Raw genomic sequence first — 22090 nt, 5'->3', positions numbered from 1 at the left:
GTACTAAGAATTCTAGTTGCAGACATATTTTCAAGACTAATGAGGACCCTGAATCACCCATTGACTTCAAGAAAGGCACATGGTAGTTATTAGGACACCTATTTTTGTGCCTACAGATGTCAAAGTATTAGGAGCTTAACACAGGCTCCTATTATAAATTATAAAATCAAACACAGCTTATCTAGCTCAAGTCAGCCTACATTTCTTAACTCCCTAATTATTACTCAGTCTCACTATCAGAGCTGAGTCAATGTTAAGACTGTCTTAAAAGAAAGCAATTAAAGCAATTATTTTAAAAAACAACTTTGAAAAACACACAATAGAGATTACGTTGTTAAGATATCAGAATTTTCTTGGAAAGATATATGGTAGAGCTTTTGACTGCATGCCAAGATATGCAGATCTGTGGTTACTAACATTAGCAGCTCAGGAATATGTGCGTGCGTACGTATGTGTATATATTTTAAAATACATAAAATAAACACACACATACATAAACACACACAAACATATATATATTTACCTGAATTTGCCATAACTCACCAATAATTTTTAGACATCCATCTTGATGAAACTCTCCAATATCTCCAGTATGGAGCCACCTCTGCCCATTCTCATCAACAATGAAATCTTTTTTGGTTCGTTCTTCATTTTTGTAGTAGCCCACAGTCACATTTTGCCCTCCAATAAGAATCTCACCTCTAGGATACGGTTTATCAGTGTTGTAATACCCACCTAAAAATACAGTTGTTATTAAATTAATAAGAACTAAAAACATATTCCAAAGCCAGAATCCCTGTTATTTGTATTATTTAAATATAAACCACTTTAGTAAGTCCTTTGCTAAAGGTACCACTTGAAAACACTACATAAATAGTTCAGCAAGAGCAGGTCCAATCCCTTTCAGCATATAAATAGAGATTTAACATGTGTTTACACTAATAGTGAATTTCTCTTTCTCTCTCTCTCTCTCTCTCTCTCTCACACACACACACACACACAGGTCAAATGCACTATCTGTGCAATCTTTCTACCAGGATTAACATGCTCTATTGGTGTCATACAGCTCGAATAAAAAGGATAATTTTACTACATATTTTTAGGAAAAAACACTTCTAAAGTTTTGCATTAGCCCCTAAACTCCTCTAAGTATTATGTAGTTCTACCCTCCAATACATGAAAGCCTACAATGAGAAGGAATTATCTAAAGACACTTCAAACCTAATTAAACATATTTTATAGAAAATCCAATAAGCTTCCATTCCATAAGCCCCTGCTTTATTTATTTGATTCTTAATAATACTATGAAGATTATTTTGTAACTTCTTAATGGCAATAGGAGGCAACATGCACACGCTGAAGTTGAAGGCTACTAAATTCAGCACCTCCAAGACACAACACACGAGTCATCACACTCTCTCCTGCAAGAATGCTAATCTGGATCAGAATGGGGAGGATGCTGTTTACATGTACACAATATGCAGATACAATTACAATGTGACTTGAAAGAAATAATATAGCAAAAAAGTCATAATACAACCTATTCAAAATGCCATTCATGTGCTGATAGCTTCTGCCTAAATATTTGCAAGTTTAAAAATAACTGAGGAATTGATTTTATTTTTCCCCCCAAAAATCAAACCTATATAGGTAAAAGAAGGTGCTAAAAAAGACTTTCAATTAGTACTACCGAAACACAGCAGAATAACCTTATTCTCTTGTGGAACAACAAAACAGAATTGGACCAACCCTGTCATGTTTTTATTATCTCCTCCCAAAGTGCATGTATCAGTTTTATGTCTTCAGATTTGAAGTTATCTAGACAACCTAGTTACTTCCTTTTCAATAAATAATAGAGGTCTTAGGCTTCCTGAAGTAAATCCTCCACCTACCTTAATATCAGCTAGCTGTTGCCTCCTGGGCCTGAGATGCATCACAAGTTAACATCACAAGCAGCAATTTTAATTTACACATTGGAAAGCCATGAACAGAGCAAAGCCCAATAGATAAATAGCTCTATAAAGTTCTTGCAAACACACTAAAATTTAATTGCGTACAGAAATTCTCACCTTCTTCCCAGTTCACTAATTTGATTTCACAGCAGACCAAAGGTGCTCCTACTCTCCCTGTAGTGTAGTCCCAAACTAGAATTCAAAAATAAAAGCATTTTTCAGAAAAAACTTTACCAAAACTGATTAGAAAAATCTTTATTGTCACGCATTTGATGTAGAGAAAATTAACTACTATTTCTTTAGTTTAATTCTTACAACAGAACTTTCAAAATGACCAATGTATATACCAAGGTAATGCAGATTAAGTCCGTATCCTGTGAAGTTAGACTGCTGTATTTACGGATACTTCCAGTCACAGCAACACAGCCAACGTCGCTTTGACAATAAGCTGTCTATGTGGATCACACTGCAGAAGCAGCACTACAACTTTAAATAGTTTTTGCTCGACTCTTTCTGAAGGAAATGGTAACCAGCAATATTTCATAACAATACAGTGATTCTGTATTTTGGTTCACTTTTCTGATGTCTCAGTCCTATATTTTAATATTGCTTAGCATGGAGAACAGAAAAAAATAAAAAAAGGGAACACTTAACTGTTCTAATAGTACTAAGTAAAATAATTCCATCCTACCAAGAGAAACATACAAAAATTGTCTGCTTTAATTAAATTTCCCGTTATCCAAAGAATAATGAAAACACCTCCAAGTGACCATAGCTCTGGGGTTCTAAAAGAATTCTGCTTATATGCTCCACAAATTAGCAGTGGGGCTAGACTTTAAGAACAGAACCGAATTAGCTAATCCCTAAAATCAGTGGTTAATTTTTTAAATTTTTTTTAAACCTGCAGCTTCAGTACTCTGTGCTGTGTTTCATTGTGACCAGTCTTAACTGATGCTACTGAACTAGTGAAGAACGTCACTCAGAGACTCCCTGCACATCACAGAAGGGCAGAAAAAAGGTCATTAATTATAAACAAAATCTGCTTTTATTTATACTATAAAACAGGAAGTGGTGGGGAGAAGAATGCTTCCTTAAAGGTAAGGTTTTTCCATTCCACTATAGACGAAGGAAAATGTGTCTTATTTTCCTAATGTTTACTAAAATATTATCAAATATACTCATCAAAATTACAGATAATTTTTTCAGTTCAGCTGGTAAGTGTAATAATACCAAAATCCCATTCATACTATTACAAGTTTCTCTATCTCAAATGAGAACATTTGTCTTATATGTAGATCACCAGATCTAGCACAAAGTGTCAAAATTAGCCCTCCTACAGTTTTATAAACTTATGATTACAAGCACTTCCTGGGATTTCCCAATTATTTTAGTGACAAACAAAATGAATAGATCAAAGATTATACAAGCAGAGCACTCAGCACGGATCACAGCACTCAGTAGGATGCATCAGCACCAACCATCAGTGATTGTTCCAGCTCCAGCTGACTCAGTTAGTCCATACCCCTGTCCTACAGGGCAGCAGAAACAAATGTTCATAAATCGTTGAGTTGCTGCAGAGAGTGGAGCTCCTCCGCAAAGCAGGATGCGAATTTTTCCACCTAGCAACATTCGTACTTTCCGGAAAATAAGGCTAAAATACAAAGAGAAGAGGATATATTTGTTGCTTAAAAACAAAACAAGGGGACTAGCTAATTTCATATCTGAACCGAAAGTTTTCACCAACTTCAGATAAATTTTATGACATTCAAGGAAAACCTGAAAGTTTTCAAAAACAGACACAGACTAAGTTCATTTCCATATTTTAATTTGAAGATACGTAAATGTCTTGAGAGGATATTTTTACTAAGACAGTAAAGTTAGTGATTTTCCCCTCAAAAACATTTGAAGTAAACTGTAGAAATTTTGTAGTTATAGTATCTTTTAGTCTCACTTCTGTGAAAATGTGAAGTCTACAGATATCTATAGGAATAGATTTCCCATCTTGCCCACAAATTGTATAAAACCATTATTAAGGTCTAGATGGAATAACACAATGAAAATAAATCTCCAATCAGCTACAAGTTAAATAACTGATACTGATAAATTATATCAGTTAAGTATTTAAAACTGGCACAAAAACTACTGATTTGTTTTATACCTCATACAGATTTGTTAATGTCTGATTCAAAGTCTGAACATAGAAAAAAAAACACACACAAAAAAAACAGATATTGATCATGCAGTAAGGCTTAGATGAGGTTTTTTTTTTGGTGTCATTAAAAAACAAACTTAAAATTACCTATCACAGAGTGGGGTAGTGTAGCCTTTGGAAATCTGCTCCATTTTGTAATTGTAGGCCAATATAAATAGATTCCGCTGGAAACTAGTCATTTCATTCACTTTATTCATGACATTTTTGTAGATTCGATCCATAATTTCCTAGTTACATAAAAAGATTAACTTTAACTCAGTATCAGCAGTCTTAAATTCAATACATCAAAAAGGGAACGTGACCTCAAAATTCCAGTATATTTCAAATGACAAATCACTCCCAGTGGCTGCTTAGTCCATTGCTAAAGGACAGCAAGATCTTTAGGGAAACTGAGGAAAGCAAACACCTGAGTAGGAGCACTACTCAGCCTTAATCTGCCTGCTGCCAACTATCTTTATTCTACAAAGTACTGTGCGGGTGGGAGTCCATTATCTCTTGACTAGCACTTTGCACTCCACTGAAATTATTGTGAAACCCAGCATGTAGCTAAATAGGCAACTACTGTCTTTAAAATGCTATGAGGTGTAAAGAACATTTTCTCTTCCCACAAAAGGTCTAATAAGGTTGTCTCTCCTCCTCCTTAAATCATCAAAAAAGTAAAGTCTATGCCAAGGGTCACCTTTGTCACATGATGGCTGCATTTAAACTACACATATGTGTGTGTGTGTGTGTGTACACACATATACATATATACACACACAGTGTTTACTATCATTAACATGTAACTAATTAAAGTGTCAATCTAAACCCTGTAACTATTTAAATTTTTTCAAAATTTGACATTCATATGGTAAGTATTTATCCCAACATATATATAAATACAGAAAACACTGTTTTAAGCTAGCTTAACATTCAAGGTTCTACTTTTTTATTTTCAATAATAATTGCATTAATTTTGTTGTTAAAAATCTGAATTATGAATTATATTTTAAAAGTGATTCATCTTTCAGTTACTTACCGGGACAGCAGCCATTAGTGTTGGTCTAAGTGTAGTAACATCACCTTTGCTTCCTTTCTTTATTTTAGAGGACTAAAGTGAAGAATAGGTTAACTGGAGGACAAATCCAAGATTTTTAACACGTGAAACAAAATTACACAGTACATCTTGCAAATTATCATTTGTATTTATATCATCTTTTAGCAGTTAAAACTAGTCCAGAGTAGTAGTTATAACCACCAAAATCCTGTTTCATAAATTGTAAAAAAAGGAGATTTGCTGTAATATTTGAAAAAAAAATTATTAGATCTAACATGACTAATATTTTACTATATGGACTTGACATACATCAACAACATACCTGGTCAGCTAATGTCTGAGGTGATGAGTAGCCAATGCGGCATCCATGAGACAGACAGACAAGTTCAGCACTCAGCTCCAGGACATGGGCAAGGGGCAAGTAGCCAATATAGATGTCTTTTTCCCTGTGAGGAATTGTTAAAAGATAGGTTTATGCTGTACTATTAGTCTCCTCAGAAAAGTCAGTACACTGAAATTTACACAGAGCTTACTGAAGAACTGGAAAAAGTGAAAGAATGCCTTTGAGCTTAAGAACATATTTCAAATACTGTTTTTGATTCAGAAGTTGTGTATTAGCCACTGCAAGGTTAAGGAAAGTGAATAAAGTGTGGCATTTATTCATCCCAAAACAATTAACGGCATCTTATGCTTGCAAAGGTAACTCTGTGGACAAGATTAAATACTGCACCAAACAGAAAAAAAACATAATTTAACACTAAAGAAAGGAAGTACTCCTTAGGGTATTTTGCAAGCCCTCTGCGCAAAGTGGCCTCTCAGACTTCAGTATCACATTTTAAAAGATTCATCTCAGTTACTCTGTTCAGAATATTGCCATTTGACTTTAAGTTCTCTCTTAGCAATGTAATATTTTCATTTGAAAGGTAAAATTACTATACAGATAAGCAAGTAACTAATCTACAGTAATTCCTTTGAAAAATGTGGAAGAGCTAGTAGTAGGAGAGCTCCAGATAAACAGCTTGCATTTCTGGCACACAGGAGCCACCTAACTGGACAAAGTTTGTCCATGAGGATGACTTATTTTATTCAAGTGACAATCTAAGAACATAAACCAAACCAAGAACATAAAAAATCTCATCATTTACTGCTCCACATATTGAGGGGTGGGGGTGGTGGTGGGGGAAATGGGATTCAACTGTGTCTTTTCTTAGCAACTCAACCAAACAAGGCACTCCACAGCATACTGTCTTTCCCAAATACAGAAGACGAGAGAACAACCAGCACATGAAATAATCATGTCACTTAATGCAGTACTGGAAGATGCTCAGACTGTGTAGTAGTAGTGTGTCACAGACAAAGCAGTATACAGCAGAACAGATAATCTAAAATTACATCCAAGTACATGAAAGCATTGTTGGTACGTACCCCAAATTAGGAATCCTTTCAGCCATTCCAGTTATACCAGCAATTATGTTGCAATGGGAGATCATAACTCCTTTGGGAACTCCTGTGGATCCACTCGTGTACATGATTACTGCAATATCTGAGGGTATAGGCCTCGCCTGCTGTTTGTTTCCTGTAATTTCCAATAGTTTTTATGGAAAAAGAGAATGTATAATGTGTGGAAAGCCTATCACATTGGAAGATCTTAAATACTAATACATTATAGCAACTGTTCTGATATATAACTACATAACCATCGCTATTACATTTTGCTTTCAGTTAAAAAGATTGTGGTCGACCTTAAGTGCCTTCACAGAGAGTAGGTACTTCTTTGTATTAGCTGTGCTAAACTTTGAGCGACTTGGATAGAAAAATTGCTGTCTCTGTAGACTATTATGCTTCCTGTGCTCCTGCAGAGGAGAGGAAAAATGGACAGAGCTTTAACTTCTCCTCCAAAATACCACTGAGCTTCGTATCTTTAAGGTATGTTGCACTAATTCCAGCAACCACAAGGCAAATCCTCATTTACAAAGCTACTTTGTCATGAGCTTCCCCAGCAGAGGGGCAACACACTGCCTCATTCATAGCGCACACAGCAAGGCACTACTGAGCTGACATGAGGTCCAAATTCTGTAAGTATTAAAATAAAGTTCAATAGCTTTAATAGGATTAAGCATTTAAGTGCATAAAGTAAAAATATCTATAAAGTGTTCTTTTTATTCCTAAACTGAAAGCAAGAAAATAAGAGAACAATTATGCAAACTCTCCTCTGAACATACACCATGTGCAATACTTGTGGCACAACATACACACTAAATGAGAACAGTGAAAACACATTTAATAGTTTCCCACTCACTGAACCCTGTCCATTCCGTACAATAAATGACACAGAAAAAAAGTATAAAAGGAGCACATTTACTTAATACAATGCTAACTGAACATGCTTAACCATAAGCATTTTTAACTGTAGTACTCCATAATTTCTGAAAGGCTGACTTGACAAATGTAATGTTCCTTTACTACAGTTTACAGTATGAGATTTTTAAAAGACTGAAGAAAGAAGGATTATATCTCATTTTACATAGCACTTAGATTAACAAATCTTGAGCCACTCATAAGTTATAGCCATAATTTATTTTGTGGGTGTTGTCTGAAACAGTTTTTGTAGTACATAGAACTGGCACATGAAGAAAGGGAAGACAATCTTTTAAAGAAGCCGAGAGTTTGAGAGCCCACCATGTTGGGAACAAACCTGCCATTTCCCTGAAAATCAACAACAGATGGATTAACCACCCGCCCCGTTTCTACAACAGAATTCCATCCAACATTTATATGCCTTCACTGATTAAAAGATTCTGAAAACACAAAGAACAAGAACAGAAAAAAGCAACCACTGAATATAATGAAATCTTAAAATACTAGATTTAGCAACTCTTTAGAGACAAGAATAAAAATCTGTTACTGACAACAGTTAATTAAAAGTCTTTGAAATACTGATTTCTAATTCTAAAAAAGTTAGGTCAATTGAAAATAGAATTCAAGAAATTTACATAGTAATTTGATATTTTCAGAAATGCAGTAAAAGGGATTGAGTTCTCAATCTAGACTTAAATAGCTATTTTACATTTTATTTGCAAATTTAACAAAATTTAACAGTTGCAAATTACTCATGTCATTTGCCATAAAATGCAGAGTAACTTTTCTCTGCGTGTTCTGAATAACCCATTTTTAATAAATCTGATTATATAAATACATTCTAAATTTCTATCCTAGCCCAAAGCTTATCCTAAAAATTATTCTTCAAACTACATGAAATTTGTTTATAGAGAAGACAGTTTTCATTAAAAGGATTTGACTCCACTTTACTGAAAAAGTTTGTTGTTTCTTTTTTTTTAATTAAAGATAAAGCAGATCAGAAAAGGTTAATCATTGCATAATTTCCTGAGACCTGCAATCTCCCCAAATTTACTCAACAGGGTCAAAGTAGGACAACAATATAGATGATCCAAACAGAAAGCAAAGATAACCTACCAGTGTCTGCTTTGGCCCCCATAGCTTGCACAGAAGCCATAGTGTGAACTATGACACCCTTGGGAAACTCTGACCATGTCGTTGGTTTGCCATCCACTGTAATAATGTGTCGCAGTCGTGGAACTTGAGAAACGATTTCCTGTGGAAATAAACATTTGTTCAGGAAGCAAGCGTAACGTTTGTGCCAACAAGAAAAAAAAAATCTCTACTGTATACAATGAAAAACATTGACTTAAAATGTCAGAAAATTTAAAACACTGGAGGACAACCTCGTCTAGCTCAGACAGTTGCAAAGCTTGAAACTTTCTGCCCTTAGATTTGCAGGACTAATTGAACTTTCCACTTAGAAGTCCAAAAGTTTTTTCCAAATATTTACTAATCTGAGGCTTACTTCAAGAAATGCCCACAAATAAGACAGAAAGGATTTGTAGAGATAACTGACCTTCCACTCTTACAGAACATTGACAAAAAAACATCATGGGCAACACTGAGCTCACAGTAATTCCTACGTTGCTTCTTGATTTCTGGGCCATTTAAAATATGCAGCAGTTAACAGAATACAGAAAATGATTGTTCAGGCAGCAGTTAAGCGTTACAAGCAAAATGTGAGTTCTAAAAACTATGAACGCTCAAGTGAAAGATAATTATCACCTCTGGCAGAGGAAATTCATTCTCTCACAACGCACATTTATTTTAGCTTGYAACATATCCAGTGTCATTCTGGTAACTTAAAAGAAAAAAAAAAAGATTTGGGGAATTCTCATTCAAAAATGCAGTAATGCACCATTTTTAAACAAACTGTATTCCTCTRCGTGAAAGGTCTTGTTCCTACAAAATATAGTAAGATGAAGTTCCTGGAGATTTGCTGTTGTGCTTGTGTGTTCTTCTGGGACAGCACGGTCTCGGCATACAGCGGGTATTCTGCACTCAGAGCTTTGCCAAATGAACAAATACCACAGAGTTACCATGCACTAGTTCCCTCCCTCTCCTGCTGGCCCGGCGGTACCAAAAGAGGSTAACTTACCTGAACAGCAAGTGCTGCAGGGCTATAGCATAACCACGGACAGTCACCATGCAGTAACTAACAGGCAGTAAAGACCAGCTGACTCTAACCCATTCATACTCTCAGAGATCAAAGSCTCTGAAGAAAAGGAGCAACTGAGTCCAAAAAGTTCTTCTGAAAACACCTAAGCAACTTCACTGATCTGTTACAGCACTTTAGAATTTAAAACCAGGCACTTAAATTTCTGCATCAGTCTCCCAGAATCCTAATTATTTAAAGCAGCAAGTTGAAACCCTGAATTACTGTTATCATGTTTCTGATTTTTATTTAATAGAAATTTAGTCAGACAAAATACTTTTTTTCAASACGTTTGTTGACTATTTTGGTGGTGGTGGTGGGGGTTGTTAACTAACATGCTAGGTATAACATCCACACCAATAATAAAACAGGAAGATCTTCTTTAAACTACTTTAATGAAAATATTTAATAAGCTTTCCCCAACACTGGAAAACAGCACTAACTATTCAAGCATCAGTCGTCAGATTTAAGAGTCATTTTCTGCCAGGAAGACATCCAACAATAAATCAGGAGTATTATCATATTTAGCTATTCATATGCAGTTTATGCATTTTCTGTTCCTCCCATTTGCTTCAGCTGTTAATCTTTTATGCCACTAAAACCACCAGAAACCACAGCACCTTGTTGTAAAGGTGTTGTCCCAGGCGGCGTTGCATCTCTTCAATAGTGCAACTGCTTCAACCTATTCTCAGAAGTCATTCAAGAGCCTAAAYCCCACCGAAGCCTAACTACTATGTTTTCTGTACATGAAGACAGATTATATAAATCTTGTTTTAAAAGAAGTGTCTGCACTATAAAAGGGCAAGAAAGTTAATCATTGTTCCATACAGCTACACAGACCTTTTAACAATAACAAATCAGATACTGGAGAAAGATTCACAAATAACATTTTTCTGACCTTCAATTTTGTTTGCATCAATTCTTTACTAGTAATGATGGTGGTCACCTCTGTTTCATTTAACCCATGTACTATTGCTGGGCCTCCCAGAGTAGCATACAGTGTAACAACTGAAAGAAAGATAAGGGAAAAAAAAAATGGTGAATCTCTATTTTACACTTTCAAGTTTACAAAAATAAAAAATAATTTTTAAAGGCTTCAGGTTAATCTGCTTATGTGAACCAAAACAGCAAAAATCTGTTCATTAGCTAGTATAAAGGCAGATGAGTTTTCTGCTTAAAAAAAAAAAAAAAAAAAAAGTACATTACATGGATTTAAAAACAGCGTAATTTTTCAATTGCTTACAAAAGTAATAAACAACAAATATTGTCTATATGACTGTTTACTATTTGCCAAGCTCTAACTAGAAGTATCAAACCCACATTATCCTGTGTAATTCTCTTCTAAACCTACTCTCTGATCTTCAGGGCTTTTATCATTTGAAATGCAGGCATCTGTTCTCAATTTAATACATACTTTACAATGTTTAACAGCCCTCTTGTACACAGGAAGAAAGGCAGCTACTTGATTTCTCTTTTTAGAATTCCTATATTCTGTTGCTCACTGTTTAGAACTGATTGAACATAAGTTATTAAAAAATCGTAATACATGTTATCAACAGATTAATTCCCACACACAGTAATAAATCTTTGACTATCATACTCCCTTATCTATTTAAAGCAAGTTAATAAAGGTTTAATCACCACGACCATTAGATGTAGAACTAACATTGTGAGAACACAATATCAGAAGGAAAGAAAATAAAGTTTTTCCAACAATCAATTCCTTAAATGCTTTGTTTATTTTAAGAGTAGCTCATTAGCAACCGTGTTAAACCACAGTTCTTTCATATTAACCACTTTAAAACCAAATTTTGTTTCCTGACATTCTTATGAGAACTGCATGAGAAAAGAGAGCGAGTTATACACAGGAAGAGATTGAGGGAAGAAAGGGGCAGTTCAGGAAGCAAGGGAGATATTGCTCTTAAAACAAAGCTAATTTTCCATTTTCCAAACACAATACAAAATGAGAGTATAGCAATTTAGTATAGCTCATATCTTGAAGAAGTTGTAAGATCAATTATCACAATCACTAAAAATTACAACATCAATGCTGGAAGTTTTTCACATGAGATATCTGAATTTCTATAGTACTTCAATCTAGATAGTTCACTGAAATTTTAAACACAACAATTATTAAAACAAAGACCCTAATATAATTTAGAGCTTTAACTGCAGTACATTTACTGCAGAGAAAGATAAACCTCCATTATAGTCTAAGAGTCAAAATTCAAAGAGTTTGAAATTCAAAGAGTTACTAACTCAGTATGGCAAACTAAGGAAGAACTCAAAAGCAGACAGTTTCTTTGCACAAAAAAGTAAATAGTTGACCTCTACTTATTTTTTCCTTGTTAAAACAGTCTATCATAGTTCAGAACTGTTGCAGGGCAAATGCACATGCACAGTGTTTGCTTTAATTTGGTGGGAGCAAAGTCCAGAAGAGTGCCTCTACTAGTTCCCACGAGCTCTCTCTACTTACTTCTGTGACCCCTGTTATATAAACATCTAGCAGAAATTCAGTTTCCCCAAGCCAACAAGCACAACTGAGACGCCACATTAGCTGGAAAGAAAAGTATAATCTCTCAAATAACCATTTATATAATTAATTACTCATCTACAAAATAAATACATCAAAAACAACTCACAGTTACATGATAGAGCCAAAGGAAGAGAGATACACACCATTTATAAGATGGTGTACTGATGTCATGGAGAGAAAGGAAAGTGAGCAATCTTTCTGATCTGTGAAATTCTCTCTTCTCTACACTAACACCTGAAACCTTTTTCAGACACATCTAAGAGTGGTTTAGGTATTTAATTTTTTTCCCCTTTTCTACTGGGGTCATACTGAGAAGGGTTTCTTTTTGTGCTTGTCTTTATACAAGCAATATTACAAGTAAGACGTAAATTCAAAATTTGTATTTGAATTTAAGCTAGGAATACTGCTCTAAGGAATGCCTGACAAAAAGAAAAATCTTAACAACGCTGAATCTGCCACCTTATTATACAAGGGTAAAGCCTTGCCCCCCAAAAAACAAATAGAATTTTTGCCATTTACTTCTGCAACTAAAATTTCAAACCAAGTATTTCATCCTCCATCATATATCAAACAGAAAAAGCAAAGTATACTTTTAAAGGCTTCAGCGAAATCAATCCTGACAAAAGCACTTCYGCTGAAGCTTCAGGAAGGCGTGACTGAACAACAGACACCTACCCTTTCCCATTTATTTCATGATTCAGTCATAGACTCAGGTGTTCTATCTGCTCACACTGGTGAAGAGCTCTTCACACAGGTGAAGAAAAGACACTTTGGAAGAAGAAGAAAAAAAAAAAAAGCATTTGTCAGCATTCTTTTTCTGTTTTTGAACCAGCAGTCCCTTTCTACCTCCTGCAAGGCTTACTTAGCTTCAAACAATGCACAAGTGTAACAGTAGAGCATGCAGGTATTTCTAATCATCAAACCATTTGTTATCTGCACAAGTAATACCTAATATAAAAATGATTTTCCCCATGTTAATACTCAAGTACAAAAGGCATTCTCTCCAACACTAGATATGAAGCATGCGTAACTTAGGTTGGCGTAAATTCTGCACACATACCATAAAATATAATACATTTCACATTCTGAAAGAACATCACAACACTATCAGAACAGTTTGCTCTCGCAAAATTTGAGAACTGAAAAAAGCTAACATTAGTAACTTACTTAGCAATGTTTTGCCACACTACTACTAAAACAAAATGTGAATTTTGTAATTCACTCTGTAAAATGACTACGTGAATACTTCATGATAGTATCATCATCTGCCAACGCACAAGTCAGCCAAGTTCATGTAAAATCACATACAGCTTAGACGCTAAATACCACGTCAGACAGTGTGCTGAAGCACGTCTCAAAAAGGGAATTTAAAACATTAATCCAACAAAACCAGAAACACATGCATACCATTCTACACACGATATCCATCCAGTCACTATGTCAGATGTTTTCAAATTACGAAATATTCCTAGAATTTGTAAATGTCCTTCACTTCCAAAGATAAAATAAGTGACACAAACATTTGTATTTTATTCCCAGGATGGACACTAGGAATTTAATAGATCCCGAAAGTGATAACAGGGAACCAACACAATATATTGTGAGAACTGTAATTAAAAACCAAGGCAGACATCTCATCTGAGAACAGCTTGTGCAGCTCTCTATTCCAGGAGAAAAGTTAGCAGCAGTCACTCAATGAAAGGGCAAAAATATGACTGAATTTAGGTTGGAAAGCACCTGTGAAAGTCACATAGTCCACCCCCCTGCTCAAAGCAGGTCATCAGAGCGGGTTGCTCGGGGCCATGTCCAGTCAAGCTTTGAGAATCTCCAAGGATCAAAATTCCACAACAACTCTAGGCTCTAATTCTGGTATTTAATTACCCTCATGGAGAAAAAGGTTTTCCTATTATCTAAGCAGATTTTCCTGCATTTGAACTTGTGTCTGTTACCTCCTATCCTACCAAAACACATAAGTCATGTTTTCCAACCCCTGACCATCCTGGCAGCCCTCCACTCAAATCTGTCCAGTATGTCAATGTCCATCTTGTACTGGGAAGACCCAAACAGGACACAGTACTCTAGATGTGGTCTCACCAGTGCCCAAACAGAGGGGAAGGATCACTTCCCTGAAGATACCTTGCTACAGTCACATTACTACAGCCCAGGATGCTGTTGGTCTTCACTGCAAGGGGGCACTGCTGATTCATGTTTAGCTTTCTGTCCACCAAAAGCCCTGGCTCCTTTTCTGCAGAGCTGCTCTCTATCTACTCGTTCCCCAGCCTGTACTGGTGCATGGGGTTATCCCAGCCCAGATACAGGAATTTCCATTTGCTTTTGCTGAACTTCATCAGGTTCCTGCTAGCCCATTTCCTTGGGTTAGGCTTACAGAAAAGTGAACTAGATGTTAAGGAGTAACAATGAGATGGACATTTGAAAATACACCCCCCTACAGCAAGTTAAGATCAGCACTCAAGAGGTTTCTCAAGGAGAAAATTAGGCCTATGGCTCCTATGCATATCCTCGTGCATAGGATCAAACTAGGTAAGAGTACACAGAAGGCTTTCTCACCATGGTTGAGATGCACCTTGGACACAATTAGGCCCTTCTACATTACTCAGATAAGGAGAAAGGAGCGGGCTTGGCTCTGCATCTGTCTCTGTCTCTTGTTCCAAAGGGCAGTGAAGCCAAGCAGGGTCAGCTCCAGCCAGGCTGTCCTATTCTGCCACTCCTCAAAGGCACTTCCAACACAGTCTGTAACTGCCAAGCTTGCTCTCCTCCTTGAGTATACTTAGCTTTCCCTCAACACAGGTAACGGTCTCAGCAATAAAGCAGCAGAAGACTAAAGTATAAGTAAACTAGAAGTTACAGAATGGGACTAAGACTGTCATCAGAAAAAAGGGCACAAAACACTTCTCTTATGGTCAATCCATGAGAAAATGAGGAGTATCACTCTAGCAGATATCAGAGAACCTTCAGTGTCTTCAGTGTGCTCTTGTCATCTAGGGCTAGGGTTAAAGGAAAGGACAGAGTTTAATGAAGAGACAAGTTAAAAACAGAGGGTAAGCATGGTACTGAAGAGAAGAGCCCAACAGCTGTTAAGGGCACTGACCTTTAAATTACTCTGCGAGAAGATAAGGAATGTAACAGCACAGTGTGCCACTGAACCTTGTCTCAGGATGGCATTGGGGTAGGTAACCAGACACTAAGGCGCATTAATGAGACTGACGTATGAACACATTCCCTGCAGTAAGATGTGGAGAGGATCTAACAGATTTCTCAGTGGAGGGGGATGAATAAGTAAATAAATAAATGAGGCCCAGCCTAAGGTTTGAGTTAAGGAATGGCTTAGGGTTTGGCAGAGAAGGATTTACTGAACAACACTCTTTCTAAAAAGAGCTCTCCAAAGCAAGTTCAGGACTTACTCATTCTTTTTCATTTTGAGAAGGATAACAGTATGATAAACTCTAACTCAAATCAAAATTGAAGAATTGACAAAATATCCAGTTAAAATAAAACTCAGAGGCATAGATGAAGGTTTGACGTCAACTCCTTAAACTGAATCAATGAATTCATATGTGATTTCTGTTTGTTTTTAGAAACCTGGGAATTCGTACTGATGTGAGAGTAATGAGCTCTCTGTCACAAACTGATTGAGCAAGATACATTTACTGAAACCATACTCCAGTTGCAAACAGATACAGGTTTCTGCAAAACACTACAAAGTGCAGAGTCACTACCCTGTGCAGTAAGGATTTTTTTATTTGTAATTTTAAATGTTCTATATCCTGATCTTAGTTTATATGAACTTTTCTTAGTGTTTAAATGAAGTAAGAAAAAGGTTTATTTTCAGATTGTGCTATAAAATAAAGAGACATTCAAATTTTAAGAAAGGTGCATACTTACGCTGGTAGTTGCACATAAAGCAAGCCTGGGCTGCAATCATCCACTCAGCTCTAGTCTCACAGAAGATAGCAATGTTAGTCTTTGGTTGCTGACCCAATACTGCTAAGCCATTTCCAAAATTAACGGCTTTAATGTATACATCATCATATGAAAGCCAGGTGTATCTGCCAAGGATCACCTAATAAGGATAATAAACTCAATTTAGAAAACAGAAAGCCTTAATGCATGTCCTACTACATCTTTAACCATGTGAACGAAATACAGAAGTTTGAAATGAAAGTCGCTTCAGTTATAACAAGTTTATTCAAGAAAATGAATAATATTCTTAAAAATCTTATAAGGAGTATGGAAGTTCCAACAAACACTGCAACATTTCCATGCATGTTATCACCTCATTTTCTGTTTTCACATTTGGGAAGCACAGGATTCCCACCATATTTTGTGACTTCAGAAGCCCCCTGGAAGGCCATGATATCTGACCCACACACTTTTAGTTTTTACAGAGGTTTGTTTTATTTTGAATGAAGGATGAAAAGAACTAGCTAGTACAAAACATTCTCTGTATCTGCTTTCTTGGATATTTGGACTAAGATTCTGCCACACAAATATGATACTTAGATGCTCATTCTTACGAAAAATATTGAGGAAACTGGAATCCAGAAAGCATTATATGAATGGCTTCTCAGTCAAAAATTGTGAAATTCCCTTTCCTTTGTTTGTTCTGAAACAAATGTCAGGAGGAGGAAGAGCAATCTTTTTGCCATTTTTTTACTGCTAAACAAAAGCAAGACAGAAGACCCGAATGGAATTTACTGACCAATCTCAGTACTGAAAAGTCATGTGGACAAAGTTAAGCAATCTCACTTTTCTTCCACATGTGGAAGCTGTGCACAGTAAATGTGGATTTGAATTTACTGTTCACTATCTACCTTACCATAGATTTCCATGTATACACTCGTACCTTACAGTACCATTTTTTTCACTGACTGATAAGTTATTTCTTTGAGGATTATTTTATAAATTTTCATATGCAGATGGAGTATCAGAAAGAGCTTTTACACTGAAAATTCAGACCCTAAATTATTACACCTTATCTGTCTAGTTACATAACCACCTTGACAGTTTTGAAAAATATCAGCTTTATTGGCCAAGTATTTCAGAGCTTTATTCTGTCTACACAGCATTATCAATAAATGTAAGCAAACACTGAAGAAAAAAACTAGGAAAAACTGTAAGAGCAAAGTTCTCCCGCCTTCTCCCATTCTGTTTTCCAGATATCATTTACCTAGTTTAACTAAATTTCAAATTTGTGGGCTGTAAAAACTAACTTTCTGGTATGTAACTACAGTTCTAATGATTATGCATTTCTGCATCAACTTTGTTAATGAAATGGATTTGAAAAATCTCTCCCAAGTTCTAATAGAATAGAAAAATAAATTCTAATAGATTTCTGCTATCAAAATACTTTCAAACTGCACAAGTTTACATCTGAGTAACTGAGTTGTACCCACTTCAATCTACTTGAATATTACCAATTAATCTACATTTTTAGCAGGACAGTCCTTTCTTACCCCAAGACAGGTATACACAAACCTGTTTGGAAATTTCACACAACTTTTTTGTTTGAAAATATCAATTATTCCAAATTGAAAAGAAATACTCACCAACATAGGAATACTTAGCAATTTCACCAGAAAACAAACATTTCTCAGATGAATATCTGCTCAGCTTTTCCTGTCTTACCATTTATAGAAACTTAGCTTTATTGGCAGATGGGCTGCTTCAGAGCCAAAAAGTCCAAACACCTTACCAGAGAAGGCAAGATCACAGTCAATTTCTCTCCTGTAACTCGTTAGAGAATTATAGAAGCGGTACTGACTGACCAAGCTCAGCCACCGCTCGCTGGCAGCCGCGCTGCGCAGCAGACCGCCCGGGCACCGGCTGCCTTACCTCCGAGCTCGTGGGCAGGCCCTACGGAGAAGAACCTGGAAGTTCATCTCGTTTTGGAAATGCCAAAATATATCTGGTGTGGCAGTATTTTACTATTTCCAAGTAAAATAGTACTTGGAACTAGTACTATTCCTAGTACTAGGTGGCATCCTTTCCACCCTCATACTCAACTTACCAAATGGCTCCAGGGAATACTGCTCTCAAATAATTAAGCTAAGAAAAGCAAGCAGAGTCTCTTTACTATTTTTGGTAAATTCGCCAATCAGTAAATTACCCATTTTTGGCAATTTCCACAATTCACCATGTAACTTGCTAAAGTTGAAATAATAAATCTTTAAATGGTTGAAAATAGATCTTTCTAAACAACACCTGTGATTCTTTTTTCCTTAATTTTTTTTCTTAAATAACTTATCCTGATTGTTTAAACCAATTTTATACAAGTAGTAAAGTAAAGTAAGGTAAAGTAAGTTAGTAGAAGAAGGTCTTATTGCTGCTTTCCTTTCTTAAAATGTTAGAAAATTAGGTGTGTGAAAACAGATGAAAAGACCATTTTCAATGAGGCTATTTTGAATTTTAACTTTCCTACTGCTTTACACAAATTTAAATTCCCATGTACCTTTCCTCCCCATGCCCAATGTCTCTGTTCCCTCTCTGAGACATATTAATACACCACCTCTGTTCATACGTCCCTTTCTTCTGCATTTCCCAATATGGATCTACAGGATACACAAGATTGTTTCTCTCATCCTTCCTTATGTTTGAGTACCTCTCCCCAAATCCATTTCCCTTTTTGGCCCTTCTCTCAGCACCTTTTCACAACCTTTTTCTAACGTACAGTTTTCTACTATAAACAGTCGTTAAGACTGATATCAAGCATCATAATCTTTTAAACATTCATACACATGCTTAATTTTACAACTTGGACAACTTCCTCCTTCTAGATAACTATTCATACATGTAAAGTCAGGTATTGTCCAAGAGTTTGCAAGAGAAGGGCCCAAGAAGTCAAGATTATTGAGAATTAAACAGAGGCATAAAATCAAACAGTGTATCAGAAAAGAGAGCACCTATAAATGCTTTCTTAAAAAAAATTAATAAAAAATAAATTAAAAAGACAAATACTGCCCCCTAGTGTATCAGCTTTTAACATACTTAAACTGCAGTTTATTAAAAATATTTGAATTACATACTTTAATGCTTGTGACAGCCTTCCAAAATAACAGACTTGAAAAGATCACTTTCCCCTACCAAAATCATGTTTACTTTTCCCCCATTGTATTTTTCCCTGTTTCCACTAATTCTGTTCTTGGTTATAAACCTTAAAAAAAAAAAAAAAGGAAAAAAAAAACGATGCCACAAACAAAGCAAAATCCACATACTAACCAAGCACATGAAAATATAATCTGTAGCTAAGACACACAAAATAATCAACCAGCAGAATCAAGCTCAACTTTTGGGCAAAGTGAAACAAATAAAAGTTATTTCATTTTCCATACTAAATTTCATTAAAAATATATATATATAAGCTCTGCACTTTTTTTTCCCAATTAAGTCTTAAGCTGTGAAATACTTTCAACATTATTTTATCCTGACTGAAAAACCTATTTCATAAAATTAATGGTAAGCATGCTCTCTAATCCACGTATTAAAGGACACTATGGAAGAAAACAGAAAAACTACACATGAAATACTATAAAATGCAACAAAGCAAGCAAAAACAAATATTTTCATTAATGTCTATTAATTTCTGTTACTTTGGTAAATTCAATTTGGCAACTACAAAGGACCAAATCTTTCAAACAATATAACAGCATTTAAAAAAAAAAAATCAAGAAATTACAGATTTTCTGGCATATCAGTGCTTTCCAACTGAGAGCAAATTAAAGTAGTATCTGATCTTAAACATGTTAAACATCTAGCTTTAAATAAATTTAGCTAGAACTGTGACTACACTTAGTTCTCCTAAGCATCACAGGCTCAATATTTTACTTTTGAGGGATATTAATTTAAACTATTAATTACTAGATCATTAATCAGGTTAATCTAGCCCCTTGCTGTTTGCACAACAGACCTCTTCTAGTTGGTAATGCAATTCAGTACACAGACCCATGTTCCTCATTCAGATCTGCCACTGACTTGCAGATGACCTCAAAAATACATCAGTCATTCCCACCACTGTGTGTTCAATTTCTGGAATGGAAAAAATAACGAACAAGCTTGGCAACCCCTTTAAAGTATGCAAATTATATGTATCATATATAAGGATTTGGAACTGTCATGTACCTTTTTGAGAAGTTGCACCAAACAAACCTTGACAAGCCTCTACTGAAGAGAGACAGTAAAGAGAGGCAATAAAAAGATGCATGGTATAAAATACAAAAATCAAAAGAAAGAATCCTAAGATTTTGAATCAACAAGGAATCTTGTAAAACCTTCAGATTTACTCACTTGCTAAAACATCTTATGAGGTATTAATAAAGCACTGTATTCCTTAATGGAAAAAAAGAAAAAAATTTTCAAAAGTAAATTTAGGCAACAATGCCACCACCTGGAACAAAATAATACAACAGCAATTATGGCAATCAACCATAATGAAGTGTTTTGTCAAGCTTAGTCAAAATTACCTAATTGAAGACTTAGAAACAAATAATTCAAGTAGATCGACATCAACATTCTTCAGCTTTCTAACATTCAAAATACTTTACTTGCATAATGCAAAAGGCTAAAACTCCTAAGTGCTTAAGCTTTACACTACTAATTAGGTTTGAAAAACAGAACAAAGGTTACTGGCAGCCAAAAAACTAATGAAAAAGCTAGTTTGTATTCAACATGAACTTGTTTCTGTTTCTTTTCAGGTCAATGAGGCAGCAAAATGTGCATCAAGAAAGTCTGTGTGYATCCGTTTCTCTCAGAGGCAGGCAYTTCTGAACAGCATTTCCTTCTCACCGAGAAATTAACTCCACAGCTAGCAGGAAGTTTAACTAAAAACTATGTAGTTTCTATAGCTTCTATAAAGATTTTAACGGAATAAATCTTTGCCATATTAAACATATATTATGATGTTAACCAAATTCTATTTTAAACATTATACACAAATACCAGAATTAAAATTAGTATTATTTAAGGAATTCCTTATTATGAAGAGATAAATGTTTCCCTTGCAGGAAAACTTATCTTATCCAAAAATGATCTTTATATCATGAAGGTAGCAACCTCTTCTAATACAGAAGGGCAGAACTTTAACACATATCTGCACATATATTCTCTTAATGGAATGTGACTTGCTCCCTCAGGCAAAACTACATTTTTAAGCGCCCCTGAATAGATACAAATCAACAACCAACAACACAGGCCTGAACTTAAAAGACCCAATTCCTCAAAACAACATAAGAAGTTTTCCTGTTGAAATTACCTCTGCCCCCTTATGATTACAGATTTCCAAAGATGTAGTTTGCCTTAAAGGAGACTTGAAAAAAGATCTCTTCTGATGAAAGTCTAGGTAATTCTTTTTCAAACCAGAACTCCATTTAAGTCCTAAATACATAGGGCGAAACTGTAAATTGTTGACTTACTAGTAATTGTACTGGAAAAGCACGTTTGAATATAGGCATCTACTAATTTTTCTATATATGTATGTGATTACAGTTCAGAATAACACAAAGAGGGGAACATTTTATTCACCTAAAATGAAAAAAAACCCTATCTGCCTGCATATCTGCTAAAAATTAAAAAAAAAAAAAGTATAACACATTTGTTTTTCCCCTCTTTGGCTGAAGACATAACAAAGGATATCTACTCAAGAATGCAAAAAGAAGGTTAAGATTTGTTTTAAATGCTGATTAATGAAAGAGTGGGAATTAATTATTTAACTCTTTGAATAACTACTTAATCTAAGTAGAGAAAGTTATTTTTTCCCCCAATTTCTTTTGCTGAACTTTAACTCTTG

The 22090-nt window shown here is 35.3% G+C and overlaps 1 protein-coding gene across 5 annotated transcripts in view; it reads right to left on the bottom strand.

The window, feature by feature from the left end:
- Window positions 1-22090, bottom strand: part of ACSL3 (acyl-CoA synthetase long chain family member 3) — a 42439-nt gene that overhangs the window by 15511 nt on the left and 4838 nt on the right. For all 5 annotated transcript variants that reach the window (XR_003254749.1, XR_003254750.1, XR_003254752.1 and 2 more), the window contains exons 3-12: window positions 16195-16372; window positions 10654-10763; window positions 8675-8813; window positions 6626-6776; window positions 5523-5646; window positions 5183-5254; window positions 4252-4391; window positions 3431-3603; window positions 2070-2144; window positions 544-735 (exon numbers count right to left, since the gene is read on the bottom strand). Coding sequence is in view for 1 of the 5 variants with exons in the window: in XM_026073044.1 (XP_025928829.1) it covers window positions 544-735; window positions 2070-2144; window positions 3431-3603; window positions 4252-4391; window positions 5183-5254; window positions 5523-5646; window positions 6626-6776; window positions 8675-8813; window positions 10654-10763; window positions 16195-16372 (1354 nt within the window). In the remaining 4 variants the exon portion in view is untranslated. The remainder of the gene's footprint in view (window positions 1-543; window positions 736-2069; window positions 2145-3430; window positions 3604-4251; window positions 4392-5182; window positions 5255-5522; window positions 5647-6625; window positions 6777-8674; window positions 8814-10653; window positions 10764-16194; window positions 16373-22090) is intronic.

The sequence above is a fragment of the Apteryx rowi genome, unplaced genomic scaffold (genome assembly GCF_003343035.1).
Source record: "Apteryx rowi isolate R43461 unplaced genomic scaffold, aptRow1 scaffold_36, whole genome shotgun sequence".
NCBI classification, from domain to species: Eukaryota; Metazoa; Chordata; class Aves; order Apterygiformes; family Apterygidae; genus Apteryx; species Apteryx rowi.
This window is presented reverse-complemented; position numbering and strand designations above follow the sequence as displayed.